Raw genomic sequence first — 14,190 nt, forward strand, 5'->3', positions numbered from 1 at the left:
CGGAGCGGCTGGGCCCGTGAGCCATGGCCGCTGAGCCTGTGCGTCTGGAGCCTGTGCTCCACTACGGGAGAGGCCACAACAGTGAAAGGCCCGCGTACCGCAAAAAACAAAAACAAAAAACCTTGGCACCATTAACTCCTCTCTTTCTCATGCCCACACCCATTAGCAAGTCCCAGCCATCCTACCTTTCAAAAATAGCCAGCATGCCACTTCTCACCACCTCCACTGCCATCACTCAAGTCCAAGCCACAATATCATGTTACATTTAGGTTACTGCCAGTAGCTTCCTAAGGGGTTTTCCTTCTTGCTCTACCTTTATTCTCCTCATTTTCCACACAGCAGTTGGAGTGATTTTGTTAAAACTTAAGTCACACCTTATTAGTCTTCTGCTTAAAACTTTCCCGAGGCATCTCCTCTCACTCAGCGTCCTTACTAGGACCTCTAAGTCCTGCAGGATCTGGTCCCCATTGCATCTCTGATTTCTCTCCTACTCTGCTCACTTCTTCCACTGCACCCATTCCTGTCTCCCTGTGGTTCCTGAACACACCAGGCTTGCCCCCAGCAGGACCCCCAGTAGGGCCTGGAATATTCTTCTCTCACATCTGTGTGGCTTGCTCTCTTATTTTCTTTAGGGCTTTACTCCAAAGACACCTCAGTGATGCCTGCCTGGCCTAACTCCCAACACCCACTTCCCTTGTATCACAACACTTTTTACCCATGTTACTTTTTCTCTTTAGCACATACCGCTATCTAATAAATGATATACAGTCGTCCCTCCGTGTCTGTGGGGGATTGGTTCTGGGACCCGCCTCGCATACCAAAATCTGCCAACGCTCAAGTCCCATAGTGGGCGCTCCGTATTTGCAGATGCGGAACCCGGGGAAATCGAGGGCTCACTGCATATTTATTGAAAAAAAATCCACCTATAAGTGGACCTGCACAGTTCAAGCCTGTGTTATTGAAGGGCACGAGCTTGAACTCTGTGGGTCCAAGGCTACACGGATTTTTTTCACTAAATACATCTTACAGTACCACACGATCAGTGGTGGTTGATTCCCTGGATGTGGAACCATGGCCGTGGAGGGACCAACTATGGGACTTGAGCATCCAAGATTTTGTTATCTGCAGTGGGTCCTGGATCCAATCCCAGGGGATTCGGGGGAACAACTGTATTTTACTTCTTTATCCTTTAAGGATTATCCTTGTCTATTTCCCTCACTAGAATGTAGCTCCATGAGGACAGAGAACGTTAACTTTGTTTTGTTCACTTCAGTATTCCTTCAACAGTGCCTGGCACGTGGAAGGTGCTCCATAAATACTGAATGAACAAGGCATCGGGTGGACCTGAACTACCCCCCGCACTGCTGGTCTTGCGGGGTCTTATTTCCCTGACCAAGGATCAAACCAAGGCCACGGCAGTGAAAGCCCGGAGTCCTAACCACTGGACAGCCAGGAAAGTCCCAGAGCTGGAACTCAGCTATGAAGCTACACTGCAAATAATCATTTCCTTTAAAAAAATACATTTTCTCGTTGACTAGAACTTTCCAAAGAATGTTTAGTGATAATGGTGAAAAAAGTACTCATAATGACTTTAAGAGAATGCCTCTTAACCTATGGTTTCACCACTAGTTAGGTACTTACTGATTCAACTGACTTTGTCGTGATAAGGGTGTTACCTAAATCCTATTTCACTTAGACACCTATGCTTAATGGCATAAGAATGATAACTATTCAGCAGGGTTTTAATAGAAAATGCGTACTACTTAGAAAGATAGGAAGTTGGAGGCATTTTTCTCTACAACTTTGCAAGAAACAATATGTATGCTGACTTGATTTACCAGAATTTAAAATTCTAGCCCAGCATTTATTGAATATTATGTGAACCCCTGTTGTGTAGCACATTCTAGTAGGGGTAGAGTCAGGAAAAATGCAATGTAATTTCAGATTTTGATAAATAGGGAAATAAAGCCAAGGGATGTGACAAAGGGCATGTGGGCAGAGGGTTTGGCTACAGCTTAATAAGCAAGTGGTGGAAGGAGAAGATTGACAGGGCCAGGTCACGCAGGGCCTGCCTCATGAGCCAGTTCAGATGTTACTCTGTGAGCAATGGGAAGTCACTAGATACTTTTAAGTGCGGAAATGATCTGAAATGACTTATGTTTTAGAAACATTCTCTGGGGGCTGTGTGAAGAGGCCGGAGGGAATGAGTGGATGAATGCAGACTGATTTAAGTTATGGCAATAGTCCATAACTTAGCTGCTGATAGCAGCTCGGACTAGGATGGTAGAAGGAGTAAGTAAGTGCAAAGTTTTGGATGCACTTTTGGAGAAAGTCAACAGGATTTAATGGAGGTGAGGAAGAGGGAGGAATCAAGGAGGTAGCTCAAGACTGAGCAGGTGGTGAGCAGCACGTTTTCAAATGAAGAGTTTTCTTGTAATTTCTATAATCTGTCCCTCTCATTCCCAATTTTGTCTCCTCTGGCCCCCATTTGTTTCTACTGTCAAGACTTTCCTTAACTTCTAGTGCCCCCGACAAACTAACTGCTCTTATTTGTATGTCTCACACTTAGAGCATGGGAATTAGAGAGCAAGGCCTTGGATTTAGTCTACCGGGAAACAAATTCCGTCCCCTCTATTTACGTTGTGATCTTGGGCAAGTTTCCCCTGTAAAATAGGGTATATAATAGTACCCACCTTACAGAGTTGTTGAGAATTTAAATTGGAGCAGCTTTATACCTTTACATACTCAGCATCTAGCAGATCCTCGATATATTCAAATGTGCAAAGTTGATTTCCTCTCAGATTCTAGGCTGTCAAGATAAGAAGGGCAAGAGCTTGGACATTGTTCAAGCACTAACCCACCTGACAGTATTTAGCCAAGAGAAGATTTCCTCCCCCCGTTTGCCTAAGAGAATGACATTTCCAAATTCCTTCCTAGAAGTTCTTCCAGCATTCCCTGATATCCCTAAAACCTTATCTAAAGTTTTTTGTCTTACCACATGAGTTCATAGGGTTTTTCATCTGTAAATTTGTCTTAGACTTTAGGAATATTTTCTGGAAACTTTTACGTATTAATCAGCTATTTTCATAAGATACTTCATATTCAAAAGCTGGTTACCACCTTGTTACAGATGTTAAAAACTGAACTTAATGACGAGTGGTGAGTTTAGCTATGGTCCCCACATATCACTTTGGGCCCAACTCTAATTCACTATAGATTTTTCCTAAGTAAATTCTCATGTAGCCAACTCCAAAGCGGAGCAGGTAAGAGGATTTTCAGCCCAGGAGGTTAATAAGCATCAATGGGAGTGGCAGATCACACTCATATCTAAGTCAAAGAATAACCCTGACCTCAAGATTATGAATATTGTTTAGACCCTAGTCAAATAAGAATAATCCTCCCAAATTTCATTGCCTCTTTAGTTAAGTAGGAAAGAGTTACCTACCTTATAGGAACAAGAGAATACATGTCAAGTAGTAACAGACCATGGTATACTGAGACAAGCTCAGTACATTCATCAGACATCTGTGTACCTGCTTTGAGTGCCAAGTTCATCTATTTTGTATCAAACATACTTCAATTGGCTCTTAGTAGCTTATACTGCAGTGAACATATGCTCCTGCCAATACTCCAAGTAATACTAGTGCCTGCCTGTAGAAGCCTATACAAACGACCACACTAAAACTAGGATACCATGTCAACAAATTAGAAACAGGCTCTCAAAAAATCTTATATTTCTCAGTGACTTTACAATGACCTAAAATCTAAAAATGAAGTTACTGCTAAAAAGGAGCTTAACACCGATGTTTATGTTTATAAGCCCAATGTTACATCTTATTGACATGAATCTGTTCTTAGCCCATTGATTAATACATCTCAGTTCACTTCCAGAGCAGCTTCACTCATATGCTACAACTAATGTCAGAGTTCCCTGTGCTATACTGTAGGTTCTTATTAGTTATCGATTTTATACAGAGTATCAATAGCGTATATATGTCAATCCCAATCTCCCAGTTCATCCCACGCCCCTCCCCCCTTGGTATCCATACATTTGTTCTCTACATCTGTGTCTCTATTTCTGCTTCGTAAATAAGATCGTCTATACCAATTTTTTCAGATTCCACATGTATGCGTTAGTATACAATATTTGTTTTTCTCTTTCTGACTTACTTCACTTTGTATGACAGCCTCTAGGTCCATCCACATCTCTACAAATCACCCAATTTCGTTCCTTTTTATGGCTAATATTCCACTGAATATATTTGCCACATCTGCTTTATCCATTCCTCTGTTAGTGGACATTTAGGTTGTTTCCATGTCCTGGCTGTTGTAAACGGTGCTGCAAGGAACACTGGGGGAGCATGTGTCTGTTTTTGTTTTGAATTTTTTTTTAATTAATAAATTTTCAGCTGCATTGGGTCTTTGTTGCTGCGCGTGGGCTTTTCTCTAGTTGCAGCAAGCAGGGACTACTCTTTGTTGCGGTGCGCGGGCTTCTCATTGCAGCGGCTTCTCTTGTGGAGCACGGGCCCTAGGCACACAGGCTTCAGTAGTTGTAGCACACAGGCTCTAGAGCGCAGGCTTAGTAGTTGTGGCGCACAGGCTTCACTGCTCCGCGGCATGTGGGATCTTCCCCAACCAGGGCTCGAACCAACGTCCCAGTCAGGTGGATTCTTAGCCACTGCGCCACCAGGGAAGCCCCCTTGTTTTGAACTTTATTTTTTACACAGCAAGTTCTTGTTAGTTTTCTGGTTTATACCTATTAGTGTATGTATGTCAATCCCAATCTCCCATCCATCACACCACCACCCCCTCCCCACCTGCTTTCCCCCCTTGGTGTCCATACTTGTTCTCTATATCTGTGTCTCTATTTCTACCTTGCAAACCAGTTCATCTGTACCATTTTTCTAGATTCCACATATCTGTGTTAATATATGGTTTTCCTCTTTCTGACTTACTCTGTATGACAGTCTTTAGGTCCATCCATGTCTCTACAAATGACCCAATTTTGTTCCTTTTTGTGGCTGAGTAATATTCTGTTGTGCATATGTACATCTTCTTTATCCATTTGTCTGTCCATGGGCATTTAGGTTGTTTCCATGACCCAGCTATTGTAAACAGTGCTGCAAGGAACATCGTGGTACATGACTCTTTTTGAATTACAGTTTTCTCAGGGTATGTGTCCAGTAGTGGGATTGCTGGGCCATATGGTAATTCTTTTAGTTTTTTTAAGGCACCTCCACAGTGTTCTCCATAGTGGCTGTATCAATTTACATTCCCACCAACAGTGCAAGAGGGTTCCCTTTTCTCCACACCCTCTCCAGCACTTATTGTTTGTAGACAATTTTTTAATGATGGCCATTCTGACTGGTGTGATACCTCATTGTAGTTTTGATTTGTATTTCTCTAATAAGAAATGTTGTAAGTCTTAAAGGGTTCACCATCCTCATTTCACATTAATCACCCCAATGCTAAATAAAACACAGTGCTAAGAATGAACTATAGGTGCTTGATTAGTAACTTCAGGGTTAATATACAATATCTTAAAATAGCCAGCTCTCTGATGCACCAATTTTTGAACTGAAGACTGTTACATTTGCAGTTAAATTACCATTATTCAAAGTTTAATAACAGAGATTATGTTTATAAATGTACTTTCACTACTTATACAGATTTAACTATTTTCATGTGATTCTGCTGGCCAGCTAGGTTTGGGAATTGCTGGTTAAAAGTACACATATCCATAGTCAAACTCTGGTTTTGGAAAACAGAAATACCATCTTTAAATTTTTAAAAATTTGAGGAAAGCCAGTAGCTCCAGTTTCCTTCCCATACAAAGCTTATACTTTCCTCCTCAACAGTTTCAGATAAAAAGTGACAAAATACCTGATACTAAAATTCTTCTGAATATGGAAATTTCAAGTAAGTTAATTGTACAGATAAGGTTGATAGTAAAGACCAAAAGCAGGTATAGTTTAATGTATTTTAATAGCAAACTTACAGGAACAGCACAGAAGACAGACAACATTAAAAACATGTACTTGCATATAGGACAACTCAGTTAGAAAAGTATAGTGAATGGATGGAATCTACTGTATGATAAAAATGCTACAAACACCATTTAGTTGCAGTCAATAAGAAATTTACTTGTTTTAAAAAAATCCAAATGCTGGCATTGTCCAGAAAAATTTAACAGGTTTATTTATAATTGTTATAAAGTTGAACTGCTGAAACTTGTTCACTGAAACATTTTGACTTGCATTAATGCTTTATGTCCCCGCATTTATATTAAAAATTCACACACAAATGAAAATGGAAAAACTGCCAATACCTCATTTCTGTCCCCCATTTTTCCACCTGCAATCATATACTTAGGTACCTTTTGACCCCACGGGGAAAAAAAAAAAAAAATCTAACGTTCAGAACTACCAATAACAGGAAGAGATTTTTTTTTTTTTTTTTTTTTTTTTTTTAAAGAATGAAATGTTTCCCATCATGGTGGATTCTTAAGCACGTTCTCCACGTATGCGGCGTGCTAGCTGGATGTCTTTTGGCATAATCGTTACACGTTTGGCATGGATAGCACACAGGTTGGTGTCTTCAAAAAGGCCAACCAGATAGGCCTCACTTGCCTCCTACAACAGGAATAAAGAAAAAAATATTAACAATAGTTAAGTTACATCTGTATCAGTTAAAAAGATGAGGTTTTTGAGGCCTTTAAAAACCTACTTCAGAAGATGTTGACTATTTTACCAAATGCTTACATTTTAAAATCTGTGCGACGAGGCTGAAAGGCAGCTTATGAAAGTGAAAACTCAAGTCTTTATCAAATAATACAGGTCAAATAATTTCACTACTAAAAAAGTTTAATTTTTTTAATGTTATATGTGATTTTTAGTAAACTGAAATGTGTCTTGAGTAAAGCAAAAAATCCAACTTAAATTCTAACATTCATTCTCATCCTAAGATAAATGGAATCATGTATCTAATCCAAAGTAATATACTCTCCTACCCTGCTGTGTCCTTTTTCTGAATCTTACTCACACTTCATTATATCTGTTTGACCACTGGTTTCCATCATATGGTCCTCATCTACCTTTCCTTTAAAACCTCAGTTTTACCACTAGAGTGCTACTGGGTCCCAGAACACACCAGATTTGTGTCTTACTTACATACATTGACCTACTTTGCTGAGATATGCCCCCATGCCCCCCACTAACTGCACCTTCCTCTATGCACCCCTATCTGTAATGGCGTTTTTGCTACCTCCCAGCATTAACACTGATCCCTCTGGTTTTTCTTAAGACTTTTCTGAAGGCATCTTCTTATCCCTACTTTCACTCAAAAACTGGTAGCTACATGAATCATTCACCAACACTTGGCATGTGAAGAGGAAAAAACGGGAGCTTCTACTTATAATTAACTCTTAAATTGTGAGTACATCTTACAGCTGTCTGAAAAGCTGAAGAATCCTTTAGTCTAGGTTAAAACATCTGCTTACTCATTTTGAAATGAACCTACTGTTTTACCAGTCATCAGTCCAACTGTTTCAGCGGATTAGGAACACACTAAATGAAAGACGATATTTGGCTTCTCTATAAGCAAGTTATTTCTCTGTTTGAGATATATTTAGGGGAAAAAAACCAGATTTTTGTAATTGCTATTTTTGTCCTAATTAAAAAAATTATTTCCATTTTGGAAACTCTAGGTAATAAAACTAAAAGGGAAATACACAGAATACTTGAGCAATTCAAGCCCCACAATACTACGTAACGCACAAGATACAGAGATGGGAAGAACCAGTTTTGCTTTTTACAAACATTTTGACTTTGCCAATAAAACTTGAGATTCTGCTTTTAAAAGAACACAGCAACAATTAATTCAAATGGTTTACGTTATTCTATCTTATGAAAAAAATTATTTCCTACATTTATATCTTCATTCTTTTTAGCCTAATCTCTCTCTTCTATAAAAATCTCTTTTACCTGAAGTTTACTATCCCTACATGTCTTTCTGCAGCATTTGTTATCAAGAGCTAAGTCTTATTTACCTACCCTTTATAGACTACCTAAGATTATTCCATGAAGGAGAAAGCAAACACTCCTCCTGCCCCTGGTTCCCAGGTGCAGGTAACTTTGAACTCCTAATTCCTTGGCAATCATAATGGCCTTGTATACTAGCCATCTTTTAATGCCCTTAAATTACTTAACAGAGATCTCTAACCCTAAATGAAATTTGCATCTTTTCCTTTTTTCTTCTTGGCCAGGATATGTGGCTGCGGGACAGTTCCCTGACCAAGGATTGAATGCGGCTCCTCAGCTGTGAAAGCGTGGAATCCTAACCGCTGGACCACAAGGGAATTCCCGAAATTTGCATCTTTTCTATGCAATTAGTTCCGTGTATCTTACCTATTCCAAAGAATATATTAAAAGCAAAAGTCCTTAATGTTCGGGGATTAATTCTTGGGATACTCTAGAAATAGGTAAAAAATTTAGGAAACACAGCATACTGTAGCCTACCTACTCTTACGGGTCTGCAACACACATCAGATACTAGGACTGAAGTTCCTCAAGAAAGAAACTAGTTTCTTTTTTGTTTCACCCAGCGTATCTCAGGATTATGCAAATCTAGAAGGCTTCTGCAAAACAACAGCACTATGAGCTGCTATATGGACAAGCCAACAGGTCCTGCAATTCTGAGACCATTTAAGAGTGGAATAATGATCTACTGGCTCCCCTAGTACTACTCAAATGTGGCATGTAGCAGCTGGGCCTCTCAACTGCCATCTTACAACCTGGCTATAGGTTTTATAGAGTTGTGTCTGGTCAGCTCTGGGAGAAGAGTCAATACTCATAGGGAATTTAACCATGACTCATATTTCTAATTCTATTGCTAGTGTCCCAAAGTCTCCTAAACATTAAGGCTATGATAGGAATTAAAGACTGACACATTAACTTATAGCCCAGTGAACGTAATTTTGATAACAGCAAAAGAAAAAGTATCTTATAACTGGAAGAAAATGTTAATTTACAACATTTTGAGTATATTCAATATCTGAGTCTTCCACCACTTCAAACCACCAATGTCCATTTTTAACATGATACCTCAGTTCAAACTCTCAGATATTAGGGGCAAAGGCTAAATTTCAAGTTAGCTAATTCTTGATTATCTATGGCAAACCTAGACTAAATTCTCTCCCCTCCTCATTTAGTTGTATTAGAAAAGTTGTAAACTGTGTAATTCTAAAGGCAAAAATAGTGACTTTTGGAATTCTATTTCAACTGCTCTCTTCTATTGCCCTATTTCCATTAGCAAATTCTCCATCTCTGTATCTTTAAGAGAACTGATGTATAAAAACAGCAACACAAAACAAAATAAACTTCTAACAAAGATTACTCTTCCAATAAAGAGCTACCTAATGCAGAGTACTACAGGCAGAATTGAACATTTTGCTCAAAACCAATACAACCACATTTACTGACAAATATAAAACACACACCTTAATAACAGCAATGTGGAAGTTTAGACATGAATTTTAAAAAACAATAGTCTTTTACTCAGACTGTTTAGTAATCAATTTACAAAGCTCTATCATTGACACTTAAGCTCAACAATGTTGGACTTTCAAGTATAGTGTGTTCTTTAAGCAGAGCCCTGCTAACTCTAACTACAAAACAAAATTGGCAGCTTTAGATCAATGCTTGAGAATATCAATAATATTTCTATATTTAAAATTAGTGGGGAAAATGTGATTAGCAATTACAGTAATAAAACAAAATGGGATCTAAAGATAGTCAATGATTAAAACAGAAGATAAGGGTTTTAAATAACAGCACTGGAAGATTTTAGTAGTTTGAAATTTCAGTAATTTCAATTCATTGAGAATTTAATGGATGCCTACTCCTGGAATTTACCAATCAAATGAAGTTCAGACTAACCATAGAAACAGCTCAACCAATTACACTTCAGGGTAGAATCCACCTATCAAATCTCCCTCACACATAAAGGAAAAGCTTGGCAACAGCAGCCTTGAAAAATCCTCCAATGGAGTGTATGTAGATTCTGGACCCTCCCCCAAAAGAGATTCCGATTCAGGTCTGTGGAGGTGCCTAGCAATCTGCAATTTTAATCACCTCTAACCCCACGCTCTGAAGGAGGTGGCAGTCTTACCATACTTTGAGTTACAATGAATGCCAAACTCGTTAACATTATAGGTTACTTAAGTGATTGATGTTAATTATACCCACATACCTAATCAAATATCTTACTTGTGGGCATTTCAAGTTTTAATCTTGGCACAAACCACCAGTATTTCAAATAGACAACCACAGCTAAAACAGTACTTCTCAAAGTTCTGACACACTGGAGCTAAGAATAAATTCACTATGTTTCCCATTTAAGTGGAAATCCATACATAATCCCCTTTAGCAAACTACAAGTCTTCCAATTTCTCTTTACAAGCCTAGTATCTTTTTCTCCTTATCGTCAACCTAATCCTAACTACCACTCATGCTTCTTTTACCTCAATGCATAGTTCTTTTATGCTGCCTGTTCCCATCCCAGATATTATGTTCTCTCCACTTGCAACTGCCTCTTCAGGCCCAGGAAGCCATTTATTCTAACATTCCTTTTATATCAGTCACTGTTTGAAACTAATTACCAATTACCTTTAGCCCCATGACTTCTTGATGTCCTGCAGCAACTGTAAGCCAAACCAGAAGGTTCTTTTTCCCTTTAAACACTGCAACGTCTAAAATTTTAAAATCTTATGTCTGCTTGTATGACCTTGAGCAACTTAACCTTTCTGACATCTTAACAGTGAAATAGATAAGACCTACCTCATCCGCTTGTGATGATTAAATTTAACAAGCATATGCAAAGATTTAGAATTGTTCTTGGTACAAAGCAGGAACGGCCAACTCCTAGAGCCCTTCCCACCTGCCATTTTACCTGCAAAGCACCAATAGCTGCACTCTGGAAGCGCAGATCTGTTTTGAAGTCCTGAGCAATTTCCCGCACCAGACGCTGGAAGGGAAGTTTGCGAATCAGAAGTTCAGTGGACTTCTGATAACGTCTAATTTCACGGAGTGCCACAGTACCAGGCCTTTAAAAACAAAACACAATAAAGACACGGTTACCAAATACATAAAAAACATAAAAGAGTGGTCATCAGCTTTAAAAAGACGCAGTCACTTTTCAAAAAATAAATCACCCAACTATTCTTCAGCTTCTGTATCAAATTTCACTTCTTAATTTATGACCCGAATATTCAAGTCTGTTAAGAGTAACACAACAATCCTTTAAAGCAAAAAGCATGATATTAAAGTAGATTCCTGGCAGGGGGGTTTAATCAAAGTCCCCTTTATTTTCTTCCTCTTTAACATATATATCACTAACTTGTTATAATTACAACTTGGGAAAGTACTAGGCCACAAATAAAGAGGTCAAAATTGTTCAGACTCTTCTCAATTTGGCAGCACTCTCCTTCTTCCCACTGGCACCCCCAATTCTTCTAAAAGACCTACCAGCACAACCCAATGAGTTTCCTTTAAAAAATACACTTATGGCATTTAAGTGTGATTTCCCAGAATACCTTTGAACACTGCACATCCCTCATGAATGATTAAATGTGAATACTCTTTTATGGTGTATCTTCTATATGGAAGTTTTCTTTCTTTCTTTCTTTCTTTTTAAAACTAATTTTAAGCAAGAAATTTACCTCAATTCTGACTTATTTCTTCCACTTTTATTTTAGGCTAACTGTAAAATCATTTGCGGAAGGCACCTAAATACAGACAACTTCTGCCCTCTAATGGCAGATGCCCTTAACAACACTGATCAGGTTAGTTCAAAACTGTGCTAACAGAAGGAAATAAACCAATTCAAGTAAATGAAGGACTTACCTAAAACAAAATGACCCCCAATCTTGATTAAATTACTTTACCAAGAGAAAGAGTATCCTCAAAAATGTATTTAAAAACAACACTTTACTATTTAAAAAATATACATTACACCTAACAGCTAAATAAAATGTTACCCTATCCCATTAACGTTATTAGTGATACAACCTCTCCTCTGGGCTATGGGCAGGATCATGGCTTCAAAATTAAACATGTTCCCAATAAAACCTAACACTAAATTATATATATATATATATATTTTAAAGTATTAGTAAATATTCAAAAGGAAAAATTATTAGTTTCTCTAAAGCAAAAAGTATAATTATACATCTTTTTATTAAATTATATAGATACTGCTTCGGGAGATAGGCTTTGTCCCATTTTTTTCCCTCCTCTTGTTTTAATACCTGTAACGATGAGGTTTCTTCACCCCTCCAGTAGAGGGCGCACTCTTGCGAGCGGCTTTCGTAGCCAGTTGCTTCCTCGGTGCTTTACCACCGGTCGATTTGCGGGCAGTCTGCTTTGTACGAGCCATGGTATAAAGACCTCCTTACTTACCTACCAGCATCAAAACACAAAAATCACCATATGCAACTAACAAACATACAAGTTTTCCTGCCATTACCACCGCCCCCCCCAAAAAAAATCTGGAAATTATGATCAGTATAAAAAAAGAATGTCTGTAATGTTACATAATTTTAAAGTGTGCAGATTACGTCTACCACCCAAATATGACTTCCTGAAACAAACTGTAGTACTAGAAAATGGTTAGCGTTAACACCAACCGTCTCTCAAAAATGCCAAATCTGAGCGATAAACGGCAAAACAAAAAGACCCCTGACAGCCTTCACTTCAGTTTCTTTAATTAAAGTAGAAATTAGAAATGTCTGTAAATATTCGATCCACTAACAAGTCAAAAGAACGAAGCCACAAACCACGGAAAGGTCGAGTCAAATTACCGCAAAAAAGGTTTTGGGCCCCCCCCCCCCCGCCGCCCCCCCCCCTTACGTCTGGCAGTTGATAGACTGCTGTAAATATCTGAAAACATTCCTGCTTCTGCATCTCTACAGTTCTGTTGACAAAAAGGCGTCTCAAAAAACAAGAGAGGAACAACAGCTACCACCAGCGAGCATTCTACAAAGCACCGTCCTGGCGTCCAGTCCTCAGAAGCTTCGCAGTGAAATTAAAAAAAAAAAGTGCCCCGCACCCAGGCTTTAATTAACGCACGGGACCGGCCGACCAGTCCACCCCAAGCACCACATAAACTTTTGGTTTCGCCTCCTCCGGCCCCTCGGCACAGGGTCCCCCAGCCTGCCCGCCTCGCTCCCAGCGTCTCGCGCAGGCACAAACTCGGCTCCCAGACCAGAACAAAATGGAAACAATCGCAAAACGTATCCGATTCCCTACCAAAGAGACAAAACACCAAATCGCTCGAAAATAGCCCGATCCCCTGCCACGTGCCGCCCTCCAAAATGCAAAAGTTTTTTTTGTGCATTTCAAATGCATCAAGTTTCCGCTTCTCTAAAAAAGGAGAAAAAAATGTTTCTCTTTAAAAAATTTTCCTCCTTTTTCAAATGGGGAAGAGAGAAACGGGGGAAAAAATATGGTCGGTGACCAGAGAAGAGAGACAAGATGGTGAAGCTTAGCAACAACTGTGGGGAGGCAGCAAAAAGCGAGTTACCCCAGGGTGGGAAGCAGCGGCGATTTCCACCCTTTTCCCGCTCGAAAACTGGGGTCCGGGGTCCGGGGGCGGTAGTTAAGAGGCCCGCGCGGGTCGTGGTGAAGGTCTGGGGTCCCGGGAAGGGGCGGCGGGCGGGATTTCACCGAAGAAAGAGGAGCCAGGGGCGCGGGGAGGGAGAGCAGGCTCGGCGACGCGGCGGTTGCTGCTGTTGGGCTGAGGCGGCGAGAGACTGGGGAGCCGCCGGAGCCGCCGTCGCCTGAGGGGTGAGGGAAACTCGCTCCTCACCTCCATTTCTGGGCCAAAAAGTTTGTGGGCCAAGCCGGAGGGACCGTGGGTCCCCTCACCGCACCGCCGGGGCCCGGCCCGGGGTTGACGGTAAGCGGGGCTCGGTTCCGGGTAAGCGGGCAGACGGGGAAACTTACCCCCCTTCTCCTTCGGCTGGAGCTCAGCGAGCTAGAGGCGGCGCTGGCGTCGGAGAGCGACAGCGGCGCGGCGGCGGCAGCGAACACAATTGAAAGATGGCTGACACCGAGGCTATCCCCCAACACGCGCCGCCCCGCCCCCGCGCCGCGCGCCAACCAATCACACACAATGGAGGGAAGGCTCTGCCCC

General features: G+C 40.4%; 1 protein-coding gene across 1 annotated transcript; it reads right to left on the reverse strand.

The window, feature by feature from the left end:
- Positions 1-5,966: 5,966 nt before the first annotated feature.
- On the reverse strand, positions 5,967-14,125 carry H3-3A (H3.3 histone A). The gene is made up of 4 exons (XM_024753150.1): positions 14,001-14,125; positions 12,305-12,455; positions 10,948-11,101; positions 5,967-6,632 (listed from the first exon to the last, which is right to left on the reverse strand). The coding sequence occupies exons 2-4, from the start codon at positions 12,430-12,432 to the stop codon at positions 6,504-6,506; spliced, it is 411 nt and encodes a 136-aa protein (XP_024608918.1). The 5' UTR covers positions 12,433-12,455; positions 14,001-14,125; the 3' UTR covers positions 5,967-6,503.
- Positions 14,126-14,190: the final 65 nt, after the last annotated feature.

This window comes from Neophocaena asiaeorientalis, unplaced genomic scaffold, assembly GCF_003031525.2.
Source record: "Neophocaena asiaeorientalis asiaeorientalis breed wild unplaced genomic scaffold, Neophocaena_asiaeorientalis_V1.1 scaffold634, whole genome shotgun sequence".
Lineage (NCBI taxonomy): Eukaryota > Metazoa > Chordata > Mammalia > Artiodactyla > Phocoenidae > Neophocaena > Neophocaena asiaeorientalis.